The 16,583-nt window shown below is 40.6% G+C and overlaps 2 protein-coding genes across 2 annotated transcripts; both read right to left on the bottom strand.

Moving 5' to 3' along the window:
• Window positions 1-1,425: 1,425 nt before the first annotated feature.
• On the bottom strand, window positions 1,426-6,319 carry LOC119017951 (high choriolytic enzyme 2-like). Its single transcript, XM_037095164.1, has 10 exons — window positions 6,260-6,319; window positions 6,092-6,176; window positions 5,774-5,801; window positions 5,628-5,678; window positions 5,320-5,451; window positions 4,080-4,200; window positions 3,451-3,629; window positions 3,215-3,296; window positions 1,923-2,047; window positions 1,426-1,784 (listed from the first exon to the last, which is right to left on the bottom strand). Coding segments are annotated over exons 2-10 (774 nt in total). The 5' UTR covers window positions 6,146-6,176; window positions 6,260-6,319; the 3' UTR covers window positions 1,426-1,782.
• A 1,332-nt stretch (window positions 6,320-7,651) lies between these two features.
• On the bottom strand, window positions 7,652-16,360 carry LOC119017950 (protein NLRC3-like). Its single transcript, XM_037095162.1, has 10 exons — window positions 16,162-16,360; window positions 15,970-16,086; window positions 15,740-15,811; window positions 14,954-15,038; window positions 14,050-14,278; window positions 12,113-13,901; window positions 11,866-12,039; window positions 10,677-10,850; window positions 10,095-10,141; window positions 7,652-9,529 (listed from the first exon to the last, which is right to left on the bottom strand). The coding sequence occupies exons 1-10, from the start codon at window positions 16,233-16,235 to the stop codon at window positions 8,955-8,957; spliced, it is 3,336 nt and encodes a 1,111-aa protein (XP_036951057.1). The 5' UTR covers window positions 16,236-16,360; the 3' UTR covers window positions 7,652-8,954.
• Window positions 16,361-16,583: the final 223 nt, after the last annotated feature.

Here is a 16,583-nt window from a genome sequence, read left to right as displayed (position 1 = left end):
TGAAACTAATAAACTACCTGGCATTAAGTATTGAAAGTGAACCCTTTACCAGCTACGACAAGTGCTGAATCAACTTTTACTTAGTAAAATTTTGAATGCTGGACTTTAACTCGTAACAGAGTATTTCTACACCGTGGTGGTGTAACACGCAGCACTGTCTGCTTCCACCCTGTACACAGATTCTCAATATCTGACCTGTTCACGATAAACAATAACAGAATATCACATATGCACAAAAACAAAATATCCCCCCTTCTCTCAAACTCCTTTAAGACTTATTTGTTTCTGTCATGAACAAAAAACTAATATTTCCTCAGTATCATATTTCTTACTAAAGGGCTCACTGACAGGGCCACCGCCTGCATGTTCCTGCTACCACATTATCCGCTCACAGGCTAAAACTCTCCAAACTGTTTCTGTGGTCATGATGCGTTCAGGGACTCTCGGCAGTTTAAACCTGCAGAGTAAACACACTTGATGCCCAAAATGCTCAGTAATGATAATCATGAGTTAATGATGCATCAGGTCACTAAATGAGCTGAATGTTTGACTCTTTATGGAAGATCTTTTTCTTTGACTGTCTTCATGTTGCAGGTGTCTTGTATGTGCCAAGTTTTAAATCTAAAGTTTTTTGACGTGGAAACGTTTTGATAATCATATTTCCTGCAGTCTCAGTGAATTCCAGTTTAACATGGGACCTGCTCGTTTCACATTACATGAGACTTTCCACCAGCAGATGTCAGTGTTTCCACTGCACTGACAATGTGAATGTTTTCTTTCTGACCAACTTCATTTGGCAAAATTAAATGTAATGTGAATTTAGTTCAACTTGATTTATAGATATAATGTGTACATCTTGAAATCTCTAAAAGCAATTTAACCTTTTATCTATTTGTTATGTTTTTTGTTGAGCGATGTCCTCACATTATCCCAAATGTTTTGTCTTTTTACAATAGATAGGTAACCGATAAGATATTCTATATATAATCAATAGTCTCTAAAACTGATAAAGTTTTTGCACAGTGACAGTAACTGCACTGTTATTGCACACTAAGCTCCAGCAGGTGTCCCTGCAGTTGTGCCAACAAGCCTCCGTTCCAAACTGTACTTGTAGTTCTCAACGTTTCTGTCATTAATCTTTTTGACCAGCTGTATATATATTATGATGATGTTTAAGACAAAGACAAGTCGGACTGGAACTGTAGATTATTAAAGAAATCATTTTGATGCTGTCTGCACCAGATTCTTTAAACTTTCACTGAATACTTCAAAGTGGAATTTTTCACCCGGCAGCATTTTCAAATGGTGTTACTGTCGGCACTCTTGTCACAAAGACAACCAGATATTTTCTGTCTTTTCTCAGAGTAACAACTTCCAACAACACAGGACAAAACACACGAGTTTAATCATCCATTTAATCACCCGTCAATCTTCATCTTCCCAGGAGATTTTGTGTCCAGTGGAAGACAAAATGGCATAGTAAAAGAAAGGGTTAAAAGAAATCAAACTAAACACAGATGTGTCATTGCTCTATATCTACATTATTCATTTACATCATAATAATACGTTAAAGCAAGAAAAGCATCTGTTGCCGGTTTAGAACACAAACAGAAGCTAACGAAAAAACAGTGACAGGGTTTCAGACGTCTGTATCAATAAGGAACATGTAAGCAGATTATTTATCCAAGACGAGTTTGTTTTGTGCTAAGATTCTTGCAGTCGAGTGCCTTCGGTTTTTATCATCACAAGCCGAGACTTGAAGTATCTGGAGGTCGAACCCCTTCCTGTTTGGAAAAAAACAAAAGCAATCTCAGATGTATAATTTTCCAACCCCACATTTTTCCTTGTTCTATTGTGCTTCTATTATGAGGTTAGCCAGTTGTGTATCTGCTGTCTGATCTCTATATAATTTTGTCACTCACAGCACTGGTACAGCTCGTTGACACGGGTGATGTCATTCTCGCTCATCTCAGTGGCTCTTCCGAAGTTCAGGTTCGGATTGCTCTTAGCGATGATGGTTGGCTGGCCATTTTTGGAGAAGGCGTATCTTGAGGAGGATGTGGACACAACATTTTTGGTATATAAAGCTTTATAGACTCATACACAAGCATACACTGGCTCTGTACTCACAGTAAATCATTCTTTCTTCCTTAGATGAGTTTTGATAAAATAACAGTGCAACTGCAGGTTATTCAATAAACCCTGACTCTTTGGGCCCACTGTTACTCTCAACACAGAATGGCAATCAAATCTTTTCTAGTTTCTGGATGACGCAGTTATTTTCATGCTCAGCGCCGTATTGTGTCAATAGCAAACGTACCTCAGCCCACTTGTGTGCCAGTGGGCATGTAAACATCTAAATACATTGCTGTCAGGCACATCGACTGTACGTTGTTATCTTGAGGCAGCAGAAAGTGATGGCGCCGTACACCCACATAAACCTGGTGTGGTGCAGTAGGTTTCTGGCTAGATAAACTTGACAGGACAGAGGAAACTCTCCAGAGAGAGCTTCCGAGGTAAATGTTTTTAGACAGCTCTGATGGAGCTCTGGCTTTATCAGGAGGATGGATTACCAGTTTTATTGTGCCAACCTGAATTATACCATGATAAATAAAAATATATTTGTAGTGGATACTTTGGGTCCACTTGTGGGTGAAAGGATGGGCCTCCATGGATCAGACTTGTTCCCGTTGGGATCCAGGGAATTTCCGGTCCGGGTCTGCAGTTTTTGCAGTTTGTCAGGGCGCATAATGTTCTAAGAGGACACCGTATACATGGTCCACATCGGTTTTGGATGGGTGCATGTCAAATGGCGTCCAAGTGAATACCAGGACCCAAACTTTGATATAATACTCGATGATTGATATTATTCCCTTCACCTGTCAGTGGCTGATCACTCTATAACCCAGATTTTAACATCATTGCACCGGCTACCTGCACATTTCAGGATAGATTTTGAGATTTTGTTCATCACTTGAGTATATCAATGATTACTGAATCCCATATGAGCCTAAGCGGAGCCAGATTTCCTCCTGCCGGCTCAAAAATTCTAGAGATTTAGACTGAAATCTGGCAGCGACCAGGCTTATCAGATTCTGTTTTTCTTCTACTGTGAAGCACTTTGTGTGAATGAAGCCATAAAAGGTGCTATACACATAAAATGTATTATTGTTATGATTATTATTTTTATGTATCCAGTCACACAGTCACTCACTTGCTGTAATGCATGATGGAATTGAAGTCGTAGGGAGTATCCAAGTTGTTGGTCTGCACCTTCGCAAAGTTAGATTCCGTTCCTGCACAAGAAGACAGAACAGATGAAGATTTAAAGGATAGCCATGCTGGCTAACATGCACAGGAAGGTCAGGTAGTCGCTTAACTCTGAATTGTTCCCATTGTACAAAACATGAACCAGATCTGGGAAATGTAGGTTTTTGTGGGTGAGCTGACCTGACTGAATGTTCTGGGTGAGGATGGAGACAAAGTCGTCTCTGTCGGAGCGGACTTGTTCGTGGTGGAAGCCCAGAGCGTGAAGAATCTCATGCTGCACCGTGCCCGTGTACACGCAACCGTTTCGCATCAGGGAGACATATTGTCCACGCCTCTGACGGCCGAGGTAGGACCAGCACCTGACACAGTGAAATCACTTTAATTTAATAGGTACTGTTGATGCAAGAGTCAAGAGGGACTTTTTCACTGCAGAACAAGTCCTGTCACTGCTAAAAGTTTAGTTCATAATTCTCGTACTCAAGCAGAATTTTTAATGTAGGTGTTTCGCTTATAATGGAACTTTTTTATGTTGTTATACTGGTACTTATATATATTAAATAAAGGACCTAAGTACTTATTTTAACACTGACAGAAAGCAAGATGACAAGGAAACATACAGCAGACCCAAAAACTGGGTGCAGATGTAGATGAGCTTGTAAAAATGGATCAAAAAGTTAAGTTTCATGAAGTGAAAGAGTGTGTGAGCGTAAGTGTACTGTGTGTGTGTGTGTGTGTGTGTGTGTGTGTGTGTGTGTGTGTGTGTGTGTGTGTGTGTGTGTGTGTGTGTGTGTGTGTGTGTGTGTTCCCACCCATCTCCAGAGTAAATGTAGATGTAGTTCCTGTGCCAATTGCGCCTCCACACAAAGCGAATGCAGGTGGACGCGTGGAAGGTCAGCAGGCCTCTGATGATGATGTTGCGCTCTGCTCTGCCTGAAGACACCAAAACAAGCTCATTAAAACTTTCCTCAAATTAGTAAAATGTATCTCAGATTTATAAATCACTCTCCGATCTGTTGTGCTCACGGAATAAAAGTTTTCCGCTGCCATCTTTGTTTTATTATTCCATAGTAATTTGTTTTACGGTGCAGATAAATCCAGTTCTGGAGGACGCACAACAACCAAATTCAGTCGTTTGAGGTTAAACTCTAATTGAATCCTGACATTAAAATCATTCGAGTCATTTTAACCAAACTGCCAACAGGGTTGAATCACCCTGCAGGTGTAAATGTTCTGAGCGCTCTTGACAGATTGTTGAGCAACGACGAAGACGCTCTGTGACAGTTTCTTTGTCCTTGACTCTTTTGTGCTGCAGGCTCGTGCAAAACAGGTGCAACTTGAGCACAGGAGACCTTTGTACCGACGAGTTGACGGCAAGTACAGCTCATGGAGGCAGTTCAGGTACTTATAGAACTCCTTAGTGTTGAATTGTTGCATTCACTTCAAAGAGTCACTCCATATTAGTTTGCTAATGAAGCGATTCAACTGCAATGTTCCTGTTTCCTTCAGCCAAAAGCATCTTGGTGACTTCCATGCAACATGATCCCCAACACAGAGGGAGGACAGAGAATAAAACCCAACACTAAGGTTCAGACTGTGCCATTAACATCACTCTTACATCACTAGAACACAGAGATTCTCACATGCTGATGTATGTATCTAATTTATATATATAACATCTTTAAAGTGCGGCGAGGACATGAGACCACTGGAGAGGAGTGGCTCTCTTCCTTTTGTCTGACTCTGACATTACTTTTTTACCAGATAGCCCTCATGATAATTATAAAGAACAAGAGAATATGAAATAAGAAACTGTTGGGGTGATACTTTTCTTTCATTAATGTCAACAAATTAAAGTCATCAAAAATTTACCTTTCACCCGGTTTTAAATGACAAAACGAGTAAAATCAGCTTTTTCTAATTTACTTTTTCATTTCATTTTCTTTATTCAGGTACTATTATTTACATATAGTGACAATGTTGTGGCTTTATTTCCGAATACCTCTGAAAGCAGCTTGTTTTTAATTGTTTTTTTGGATGACAGCAGCTTACTGTATCTGGACGAGATCGCGACGGGCACGTAGACATGGCGTCCACGTTTGGGCCACTTGCAGCCTCTGGCGGTGCAGGGACTCGCATTCCTGTCCAGATTTTGCCTGATGTCTCCGTGCATCAGTCTCGAAGCTGCAGAGAAACAAATAAACAGACACAGACACATTTTTTCATTGTTAATTATTCATCCATTAGTTTATCTATTGTTACTAAAAACATGTACTTAAGGTCAGCTGTGATCAGCTAAGTCTCACTGTGTTTTTGACCTTATGTAGCCAGAAGAGTCAGATTATATAAAACTGTCTTACTTATGCCTGTATTAGCTCTCGCGATGACTTCAGAGACATCCGCAGAAGAGTCTGTCAGCAAACAGAGAAAAACAGAGGACATCGGTGGGAAAGAAAATATAAACTTTTATTGGAATATTTCAAGAATTCTTCATTTTTCAACTTACCTGTTTGAGCTCCATCATCAGCTGCACCCTGTAACACAAAGGCACATTTTTAAGTGCTGCTGTTAGGCAGATTACTCTCCTTCTGTTAAGTTAAAACCAGATATCTGAAGAAAATGTCTTTTTAATCTCATATTTCATTCATAGACATTAAAAGATCCTTAAATCCTTGAAAAGAACAACTGAATTATCTCACAAGTGCATTGTCATCAAGTTCATATGTTTTGTCCTCTTACTCTGTTGGAGGAATTATGGTTTTCAAAGGACAGAAGTTGTTTTTTTAACATCATTATTTAAGTGTTTAAATAATGATTTACTTACCGGAGGAACGACGGTCAAAGAGAGGAAGAGGAGGAAAATGAACACTGGGGTCATGACGGTGGTCGTCTCCAGATAAACTTAAAATCTGAAAATGCAGTGAAAATCTGAGCAGGTTTTTTTTTTAAGTATGTTCAGCACATATAAAAATGTAAGATGAACAGAGTTTACCTGTTGTACCTGACCTGTGATGCTCGATGCAGCAGGTGCTCAGCTCCTCGCTCTATATAGGCTCCTCACACAGGGTGTGTCTGAGGTTGCAACACATTTGACTAACCCAGTAAAATATTTGTGAGACGATGTGAAGCTGCTCCAGGAGAATAACTGAGAGTAATTTTCTAGAATGACAGGTATCTTATACATACTCAGAAAGGAGCAATACAAGTGCAGGAAAATGGCCCCTGTGAGATTTCAGTATTCTATGACACAAAAAAGGCTTAAGTTTATTATCATCATCATATTTTTGTGTGTAAAATCAGCATTTGAGTTGTAACTTTGCCTCCAGAATGACTGTTAGGGGCAGAAATAAATACATTAAAGTAAGTGAGAGAGACTTGTGCCACATCGTATGGAAGCCATAAAAAAAGGAGAAAACAAAGCTTGATGAAAAATTCTATCCCAAGTCCTAATCATCAGATAAAAACAATGTATCTAATACTAATAACTTCAATAACTAATAATGGTTGTTGGTAATGTATTAATGACTATGAAAAAAATTATTATAAAAAAGAAAATATTGAAATCTCAAATGTTGTAGAAGTTTGAAGTAGCCTAAAATTAAAATAACCAGGTAAAAGCAGCCCGAAGGGTTGAAAGAAAGAAAGAAAGAAAGAAAGAAAGAAAGAAAGAAAGAAAGAAAGAAAGAAAGAAAGAAAGAAAGAAAGAATGTTTTGAGAATGTTTTTCAGAACTAATCTCTGAAACCATGTTGTATTGAGTAACCATGGAACGTTTTTACAATTGAAGTCTTAGTGTCGTGTTTGTTGTCTTGGTTGTTCTTCTACATTTATAGAAGTGTCAGTCTGGTTTTTCTCACAGTTTAGGATATTTTCATGCTCAGTTGAATATTGATTTGATTAGCAGCTTAAAGCCTGACAGCAGTCATCAGTCAACGTTTCAGTTCATTGCCTTCAGACAGAAGAATTGGCATGAACAGTTGAGAAATTTTCAGGTGACAAGTAACTAGCTTATTGTTCCCTTCGACAAACAAATGGTTTGGGTGGGAACAAAGAAACCTAAACAAGAAGGAATGGTCTTTACGTAACTGAATGTTTGGAGGAACACAGTAAAACCCAACATGTCTGCGTCATATGACTTCTGATGAGGAAACAGCTTCAGAAAACTAAAACATTAACTAAATGTCACTGATGAGACTGCAATTTATCTGCGAACAGGAGCCTTTCCAGAATAAATCGAGGGACGAACGTGTCAATAAACAAATCAATAGCTAACCTCCTCTCTGAAGTGTGTTTCATCATTTCCTGGAGGGTTTTAGTGTGTTTCTCCATGCATCTCCCACAGACTTCAGTACGGCTGACACCACAGTCTAACACCAATGACAAGATTCAGTGATGTAATGTCCCTTTATTCTTCCTTGGTGAAAACATGAGACACTTTATAAAGCTTCCTGTCAGAGGGTGTGAGATTAAATGAACATATTAGAAATACAAAATATTAAAACAGATACTTGCTAGCTAAGCTTATGTTTACAATCAATAAAAGTTCATTGACATCAAGTCTTATGTGAATTTTCATAAACAATGTTAGAAGTTTGTAATGTACACAGAGAAGGGAAGTAATGAAGTACAAATTCTTAGCTGCTGCACTTAAAGGTGCAATATGTAAGGATTTGGCCGCCTGTCGACTTCACACTCAAACAAATTTGTAACACATCCATGGCAGCGTCATGAATAAATAAATAACAAGATGAAAACTAGAATACACGCAGGATGAGTCATCAACATTTTTAATGATTTTCCAGGATGTTAGAAGCTCGACTGACGTATAGGTGAGATATGGAGCAAGACATATGGGAAAAAAACAACAATTTTTTAAACTTTGTTGGAACTTGACTTGTGACTGAAACTGTAGGTCCACAAACGATGAGGGAGTAAAGCCGCTGTCAACAAGTGTTTAAGGTCAACAGCAACAATGAGCAGAACTTGATCACCAGGAAAGACATTCTTGTGTCACTTGCTGTAGTTCAACCAACAGACATTCAGATTAGTCTCTCTAACAGAAATATGCAGCTGCAGTGATTTCTGTCACTTGAACACACTCATCACTTGTCAGTTTGGTTTTAACACAAAACAGACAGGTTTTAAGCCTGACAGAGGAGGGAGTGGAGCTGTTTCTGGATGATTGTGTCTGTGAGAAGTCAAACATTCAGCTATAGGGACAAGAAGAAAAAACGCTGGAGGGGGGAATTCAAGTTTGACGTCCATTATGTAACTTAAAGAAAATGCCAAGAGGCAGAAGCACATAAGAATGTGTTGTGGCTTTATGCTGTTGCTGTGCTCATACGTACAGTGATCATCTTTATTCATGAGGGAAGCAGAGTGATATTTTTTCCAAGAGAATAATTGTGCGAGTGAAACTGAGTGATTTTTCAAGAGGATTTGTTTTTTGGAGTTGTTGTTTGTTTTAGAAATATTCATTTTGAGTGCAAAGATAAATTAAAACTCACCTGGAGGAACATTTCGTCTTATTTAAGATACAGGGTAATGGTGAACTTCAGCCTCTTGTGGTCAAAATGAGTATTACAGAAACAAACACTAAGAAAAATTTGACTTAGGGATTTACTCTTGCGGCACCATGGGCCTGTTTTAAAGCACTGCAGGCTCAACTGTCCTGCGTGGGAATAACATTCATTCATCCATCTGTGTCAGATAAACTGATGATCGAGAGTCAGACCCAAACCCACACGTTCGTCCAAACCCAAACACTGGGTAAAGTGGTTCGGTGAATATGGAGTGGAAGGTGTGGAGGTGGATACGTTTGATTGAGGAGATGATGGAGGGCAGACAGAAGAAGGACACAGTGCCGGCAGGCCAGTCCAGATACACTGCTACCCTGTTGGAGTCAGAGGGCGGAGGCACTTCTACATCTGTTGGTGTGTTATCGTGCCAGGCGGTGTAACCCTGAGCAGAGCAGATCAGACTCCAGGACTGATCGTTCCATCCGATACAGCAGTCATCCCCATCTCCCTTCCTCTTGATTCCTCTGTAAGTCACTCCTATATTAACTCTTCCTTCCCAGCGTACCTCCCAGTAACATCGCCCAGTCAGACCTTCACTGCACAGCAGCTGCTTCCAGCAGTCAAATCTCTCTGTATGATCGGGATACGGCTGCTTGTCTTCAACCACCATCACCTGTCTGCTGTCACTGGACAGTGAGAGGTTTCTGTCCACTGTGTTTGGGTCCACAGAAAGCTGACGGAAATCTGATGGAGGAAACAAAAGACAATATAACAGCAGTTTGTGATCTGATCATCATGTTCTGTACGTTGTTGATTTTTGGTGATCGCTACTGTGACTAGTTTTCATTTCATTTCATTTTAAGAGACTGGTCTTAATTTTTCTTTTGTATATTTTCTGTTGCTCTTAATGAAAACAAAACTTCCAACAACGCTTGGTTGTTAATGTTAACAGTTATTGGTGTTCAGGCATAATACATTGTAATTCACAAAAGACAAAGGCATTTGGGTTATAGATTAATACATTAAGCGTATGTATATGGGTGCGCTCCCTGTTGGTCCTACCAGATAGATCGTCACTGACAAGAGGATAGAGCTGGAGAGGATATCCTGATTGGATCTGACTGAGAATCTGAGGAGTTTAGGTTGGGCAATGCTTTATCATCGGTTTAACTTTAAAATGGACCATCATTTACTAAATGAACATCAGTTGTGGTGCCCTTGACCTCTTGCTAAGATCTGGAGTTGGTGTGATCAAAGAAAGATTCTTCTTCTATAATCCGATTAGCAGAACTATAAAAGTTTGACTTACACCTGAGAGGTGGCGGTTTCAGTCGACACTTTCCACAATGATCAATCCTGTGGAGGAAGTAGGTAAGGTGAGAAATGAACACAAACACTAACACATGCAGTATACAGTAGGTAGGGGGAAAAGGGGTAAGATGAGTATCTATTTATAATACAGGTTATTGTGAAACCATGGAAATGAAAACAAGTTATCTAATGATGGTATTAAAACAATGACTGAAACATTTGTCCTGTGAAAGAACTGCCCCCAAATCGTTTTTAGTTTAGTGGTGGTAGTAGTAGTTAGTTTGTTTTCATGATTGAATAAACAGTCTGACCTCAAAGAACAACACAGTTTCATACAATATCCATACTGTTTTTGCTTGGCATAACAGCACTCACTGTTTTGCTCTGGTCTACTACCAATCTCTGTATTTACTTCAGTCCAACATCGACTGAGTAATATGAGGTGTCCTCCCTGAATTAGCAGTCAAATGACTATGTTTATTTATGGTTACCTAGATACAGAAGTGTGGCTCATTTTGCCCACTGGCTTGACTGACCATGTTCTCCCTTTTTAACACATCCATACAATAATCTTATTTACTTGAGAGTTTCCAGCTTCCAGTGTGGATTGTTGAGTCCAGTGGACAGCAGCTTTACTCCTGACTCTCCTGGATGATTGAAGCTCAGGTCCAGCTCTCTTAGGTGAGAGGGGTTGGCTTTCAAAGCAGAAGCCAGCAAAGAACAGCCTTTCTCTGTGATCAGACAGCCTGACAGCCTGCAGACACATACACAGAGCTTCTGTCGTCATGTTGGTGTCGATAATTATAATTAATGTTGCTCCAGGACCAAGGCTGCAACTGAGCAATCATATTTTTGTAATGTCAATTTTGCAACTTTGGTAAAAACACATGAAAGAAGATATCTTTTCTAATGTGTTTAACTTTGTGAAGGGGATACTTTAACTCAAACCATCATCAACTAAGTATTCTTCTTTCTAAACTCTGACCAAACTGTTATAAAACTGTAAAAAGATTAAACAAGTTTACTTTTTTGGTTAGTTGTAAACGATGGTCCTGAGGCAAAATTAATTAAGATGATCAACACAGCAATATGAGATAAACCAAGCTTCATAATAGATTATTAGTCCATAACCACAATATTACAAGCACAGTTGAAATTAATGATCAGATCAGAACTTTTCCAGGGATTATATAGAGCCAAAGTTACACAAGTTCTTGACTGCCCCATGTGACCTTACTTGGGAAAATGTTTAGATCCCATTTGAATTGTGCCACGAATGTTCAACTTATGGTTGCAGTTTGTCACCAAACTAATGAAATATCAGACCATGAAAATCTGTCATTATAAAGACAACACAGTCTCGTTAGTGGTGTCGTCTTGTTGAGTGCTCACCAAAACCCGTAACTTAAACATTGTAGAGCTGCTCCTGTATGTTAGCTGCTCACAAAACTGATGAACTACCATGTCACATAACTGTAGTTGTCAGTATGAGCAGATTTATTGTGATTTTCATCATTTTTAGTGCCTGTTCTGTGACTTTACTGATTTGGAAAATTTTGATTTTGAAAAACTTTTGAATTAGCAAACATCATATGTGTGATGTCATGGCACAATTCAAACGGTATCAAAATGTATTTTCTGAAACAAGGTCCAGTGAGGTCCACTGGAAGGGGCACGAGAAAATCACGTAACCTCCAGCTAACTCACTCTGATACTCCTAATCTCCTTATGTACTAAGATAAAACATCCTGCATGGTAAAAATACTGACCTTAGTATCTCCAGTCGACAGTGAGGACTCTTGAGCCCATTTGAGAGTGCTAGTGCTCCAGTATCGAGCAGGTCATTGTAACTCAGATCCAGTTCTCTCAGACTGGAGTTCTGCGAGTTGAGAACTGAGATCAGAGCTTCACAGCTTCTCCACGAGAGGTCACAGCCACTCAACCTGAAGAAGAAAAAGTTTGAGTGTGAAATGTTTCTGGTCTCTGACATTTGCCTTCATATATCTGTAAACCTACAGAGCTCTTTTGGATGCTTTGACCACTGGCAGCAGCCACAGAAATCCCTCCTCTGAAGCAGAGAATTTCTTCAGGTCGAACTCATCGAGATCTTTTTGCGACGACAGTAGAATGAAGACTAGCGTTGACCACTGAGAGGGAGAGAGTTTGTTTTCAAAGACGCTCCCTGATCTCAGGTAATGTTGGATCTCCTCCACTAGAGAGTTGTCATTGAGCTCATTCAGACAGTGGAACAGATTGATGCTTCTCTCTGGAGAAGGACTGTCGCTGATCTTCTTCTTGATGTAATGCACCAGCATGGTGTTGGCCTGAGGTGCACTTCCTTTCTTTATCAGCAGGCCTCGGAGAAGAGTCTGATTGGTCTCCAGTGAAAGGCCCATCAGGAAGCGGATGAACAAGTCTAGGTGTCCATTTGGACTCTGTAAAGATTTGTCCACTGCTCTCTGGTAGAAGTGTTTAAAGTTAGATTTATGCTGTAAAGGCACAGAGATGGTCCAGCTTCCTCTCAGCAGATCGACACCGGTGTTGGCGAACATCAGGAAGACATAAAGTGCAGATAGAAACTCCTGAATGCTCCGATGAACAAAGCAGTACATCTTTTCTTGATTCAGTGCATGCTCATCTTTGAAGATTTCTGTGAACAGCCCAGAGTAGACTGAAGCAGCTTGGATGTCGATGCCGCACTCTCTCAGGTCTGCTTCATAGAGGATCAGGTTTCCTTTCTCCAGCTGCTCAAAAGCAAGTTTTCCCAGCATCAGAATGGTATTCATGGTCTCTTTGGTCCAGACTGGATCCGTCACCGCACTGTTGTGATACTTAATGTTCCTCTGTTTGGTCTGAACCAACAGGAAGTGGATGTACATCTCAGTCAGGGTCTTGGGCAGCTCTCCTTCCTCTCTGGTTTTCAACACATGCTTCAGAACTGCAGAGGTGATCCAGCAGAAGACCGGGATGTGGCACATGATGTGGAGGCTTCGTGACGTCTCGATGTGGGAGATGATTCGGCTGGCCTGCTCCTCATCTCTGAACCTCTTCCTGAAGTACTCCTCCTTCTGTGGGTCAGTGAACCCTCTCACCTCTGTCACCATGTCAACGCATTCAGCAGGGATCTGATTGGCTGCTGCAGGCCGTGTGGTTATCCAGAGGCGAGCAGAGGGAAGCAGTTTGCCTCTAATAAGGTTCATCAGAAGCACTTCGACTGAAGTCGACTCTGTAACATCGGTCAGGATCTCAGTGTTGTTGAAATCCAGAGCAAGTCGACACTCATCCAGACCATCGAAGATGAACAAAACCTGGAACTCCTCAAACCTGCAGATTCCTGCTTCTTTAGTTTCAGTGAAGACGAGATGAAGAAGTTCCACCAAGCTGTACTTCTCTTTCAGCAGATTGAGCTCTCGGAAAGAGAATGGAAAGATGAACTGTAAGTCATGGTTGGCTTTGTCTTCAGCCCAGTCCAGGATAAACTTCTGAGTTAAGACTGTTTTCCCGATGCCAGCCACCCCCTTCGTCACCAGAGTTCTGGCTGGTTCACCTCTGTCAGGTAAAGGTTTGAATAGATCCTCACATCTAATTGTTGTTTCTGAAGGTGCCGGTTTTCGTGATGCTGCCTCTATCCTTCTGACCTCGTGCTCATGGTCTTCTCTGCTCTCTCCCTGAGTGATAAATAGCTCTGTGTAGATACGGTTCAGATGTGTCGGGTTTCCTGCTTCCGCGATCCCCTCGAACAAACACCGAAACTTCTTCTTCAGGTTCAACTTGAGTTTACGTTGACAAGTCACAGCGTGAGTTTCTGCAACCACAGGTAATGTCAGTCAATGGACGATGAGATAAACAGGTGAAATAAAACACCTTCTGACAAATGCATACAGTTCTTAATGCTCTTGTTCTGCTCACTAGAGCCTCGTCAACACAGGAATTAAATCTTAACAGCATCTTACTGCTCTGCAGACAGTCAGCCAGCTGCCCCCTCTTCATCCTCCTCAGAAAGTTCAGTGTGATCTTCAGAAATGCATCTCTGCTGCTGCTGCTCTGCTCGTCTTCGTCACCTCCCACTCCTTCCTCCTCTTCTCTCAGCTTCTCTGAGCTTTCTGGAAATTCTGGATCCAGAACTTTCTTGAACTTCTTCAGCTCGTTCCTCACAAAATTCACAATGTTCTCTTCAAGCAGCTACAACAGTAAAGACAAAGGAACAGTTAGTAAGATAATGTATACCTGAGTCTCATTTAAAAGGTTTGGTATTTTTGACGTCTCAACAATAATGGTCGTTGACTAATCTCATGGTTTTTGTCAATACCGGGATATCGCGACGCCCCTAATGACGACCTGTGAACTCATCTCTACGAATGTGCTTATACAGGTGTATTTAGGGAACAGGGGGGTTAGACAGGAACTTGATTTAACTATTCTTCGTTCAAGTTGTGCTTGTTTTTGTGATATATTTGGAAAAATATATAAGACCTTGATCAAAAAAAGGTGATGAATGTTCTGTATTTGGCACAAAAAACATGATCCTTAACAGGTTGAACAGGAAGTGTTTCTCTGACCGCAAACACCTCCTGTTGTTTTTCAGCTGTTGGAGACTCGATACAGCTGCTTCCTCATGTGACACAATGAAAATCCCATCAATGACAGTGAAGTCACTTGGATCTCAGCCAGTGCATGAACAGTAAAAGACTGTTGTTCTCTTCAAGTGTAATCAAACAGGTTTGAATGTTCGGGACATTCCAGAGGGGCGAAGTTAAGAAGGCTTTAACTGAGTGGAAAAATGAGAATCCAGGATACATTTTAATATTAGAACACCGAAAATAACTTTTGCTCATGATGCAGTAAAATGTTACACACAGTGAAAGTGGAGTCCAGGTTGGCGTGAAGCCACCAGGCCGGTCGGTTACTGACAACGTCTGACCTCCGCCTGTGAGCTCGACACCTAGAAGGCAAGAGGTCACACACACACGCACGCACACACACACACACACACACACACAAGGACACAAATATTGGCAGTACAGTTAAGTACATTCACAAGATCATGTGCCAGTAAATAATCTTTATCATACGAAACATCAGCGTTGTAGAAAATACCCAAAAGTCCCAGTTAAAGTAGAGATATTGTGTAAAAATATAGCTCTGGTAAAAGTACCAGTAGCAATTCAGTTCTTTGAAGAGCCCTTATCGGATCTGATATTCAGCATTTTAGTTATTTATTTGTTTTACATCCAATTGCACGTAAAATAAATAGCTTTGGTTTGGCTCTGATATGTACAAAGTAACTAAAGATATCAAATAAATGTAAATTCACAAGTTCAGCTCTCGAGTAAATGTACTTAGTTACATTAAGTCAGTGTGAAACACAAAGTATTACTCTGTGGGTAAATGACAGCCACGGTATTTTGCATGATGTCCATCCAGCTCTGAGATGGTATTTAAGGACCAGCCGGTGTTCAACCTTGTTCATACATTAAAATCTTCCTCTAGGCTAAAGTCAGAGGTGTAAACACTGAGTTGCACTCTTCTGGTAAAGAGGCAGAAAGAGTTGAAGGATGAAGGACAGAAGGTAGAAAGGTTGAGCCTGGCCAGCTGCAGGTCAGTGGATTCATACAATCACATACTTGTGATTAAAATTCTCACCTCAGCTCTGCATCCTTGAACCAAACAGTCTCATCTTCAGACACACAGCTGGTTTGCTCCTGGTTCACTGAGCTGCCACACATAACAAAGAAAGATGAATAAACCTGAATAAAATTGGAGTGATTATTGATTATGAACTCTGTTGGAATCCAGAAATAGATATTACTGTTGTTTCTAAAACAAGGGAGATGAATCAGAAGTGTCTGTGTATGCTGTATTGCCTTGCTTACTTTTGTTCATCAGACCGGCCTCCATCCTTGAAGTCAAGGGCCGCAAACATGGAGTGATCACTCCTTAGGGACACACAGGTGGGCGCAGGTGAGTCTGGTGTCTGCTGCCTCGCCAGGCTTCAACATAAACACAAGAAGTGGATTTTATGATGGTGAACGGTCATAAAGAGTCAGAGACAGTGTCTGTCTTACCTCTTATCTCTGATCCAACTGTCAGACGTGGAGACCCCGTCCTCCTCCTGCTCCACCTCCTCTGACACGTTCATACTGGAGTTTACACCTTGACGAGTCACAGTACAGGTGCTATTAACCTGCCAAACTCAAATGACATTATTTGATTAAGAAACGCTGCAGAGAATCATGAAAACACTCTCCTCGGTCTCCACCTGCTCCAGAGTGAGTGCCCGTCTGAGATTTATCTCTTTTATAGCCTCTTAACTTCAGTTCAACAAACCAGTCCAACCACAAATGTGTGCCAGATCACATGACAGATCACCTCCACCTGTGCTGCTGTAGATAATTCATACCACTGCGTTTATGAGAAGCTTTGTGGAAAAAAGACTCATGAGATAAAAAGTAAAAATCATGAGATAAAATGTCATAGTTATATGATA

Source organism: Acanthopagrus latus, chromosome 4 (assembly GCF_904848185.1).
Source record: "Acanthopagrus latus isolate v.2019 chromosome 4, fAcaLat1.1, whole genome shotgun sequence".
In the NCBI taxonomy this organism is placed as follows: Eukaryota; Metazoa; Chordata; class Actinopteri; order Spariformes; family Sparidae; genus Acanthopagrus; species Acanthopagrus latus.
Note: the sequence above shows the minus strand (reverse complement) of the source record. Positions and strands in the feature narration are given on the sequence as shown.

Bases quoted from the DNA above. Each gene is read 5' to 3' on its own strand.
- LOC119017951 (XM_037095164.1), bottom strand. From the start codon at position 6,145: ATGACCCCAGTGTTCATTTTCCTCCTCTTCCTCTCTTTGACCGTCGTT. The intron at 5,802-6,091 runs GTAAGTAAATCA...TTTGTGTTACAG, and splicing joins CTTTGACCGTCGTTCCTCCG to GGTGCAGCTGATGATGGAGC. The intron at 5,679-5,773 runs GTAAGTTGAAAA...GTTTGCTGACAG, and splicing joins TGATGATGGAGCTCAAACAG to ACTCTTCTGCGGATGTCTCT.
- LOC119017950 (XM_037095162.1), bottom strand. From the start codon at position 16,235: ATGAACGTGTCAGAGGAGGTGGAGCAGGAGGAGGACGGGGTCTCCACG. The intron at 16,087-16,161 runs GTAAGACAGACA...TTTATGTTGAAG, and splicing joins AGTTGGATCAGAGATAAGAG to CCTGGCGAGGCAGCAGACAC. The intron at 12,040-12,112 runs GTAGGTTTACAG...TTTCTTCTTCAG, and splicing joins AAAGCATCCAAAAGAGCTCT to GTTGAGTGGCTGTGACCTCT.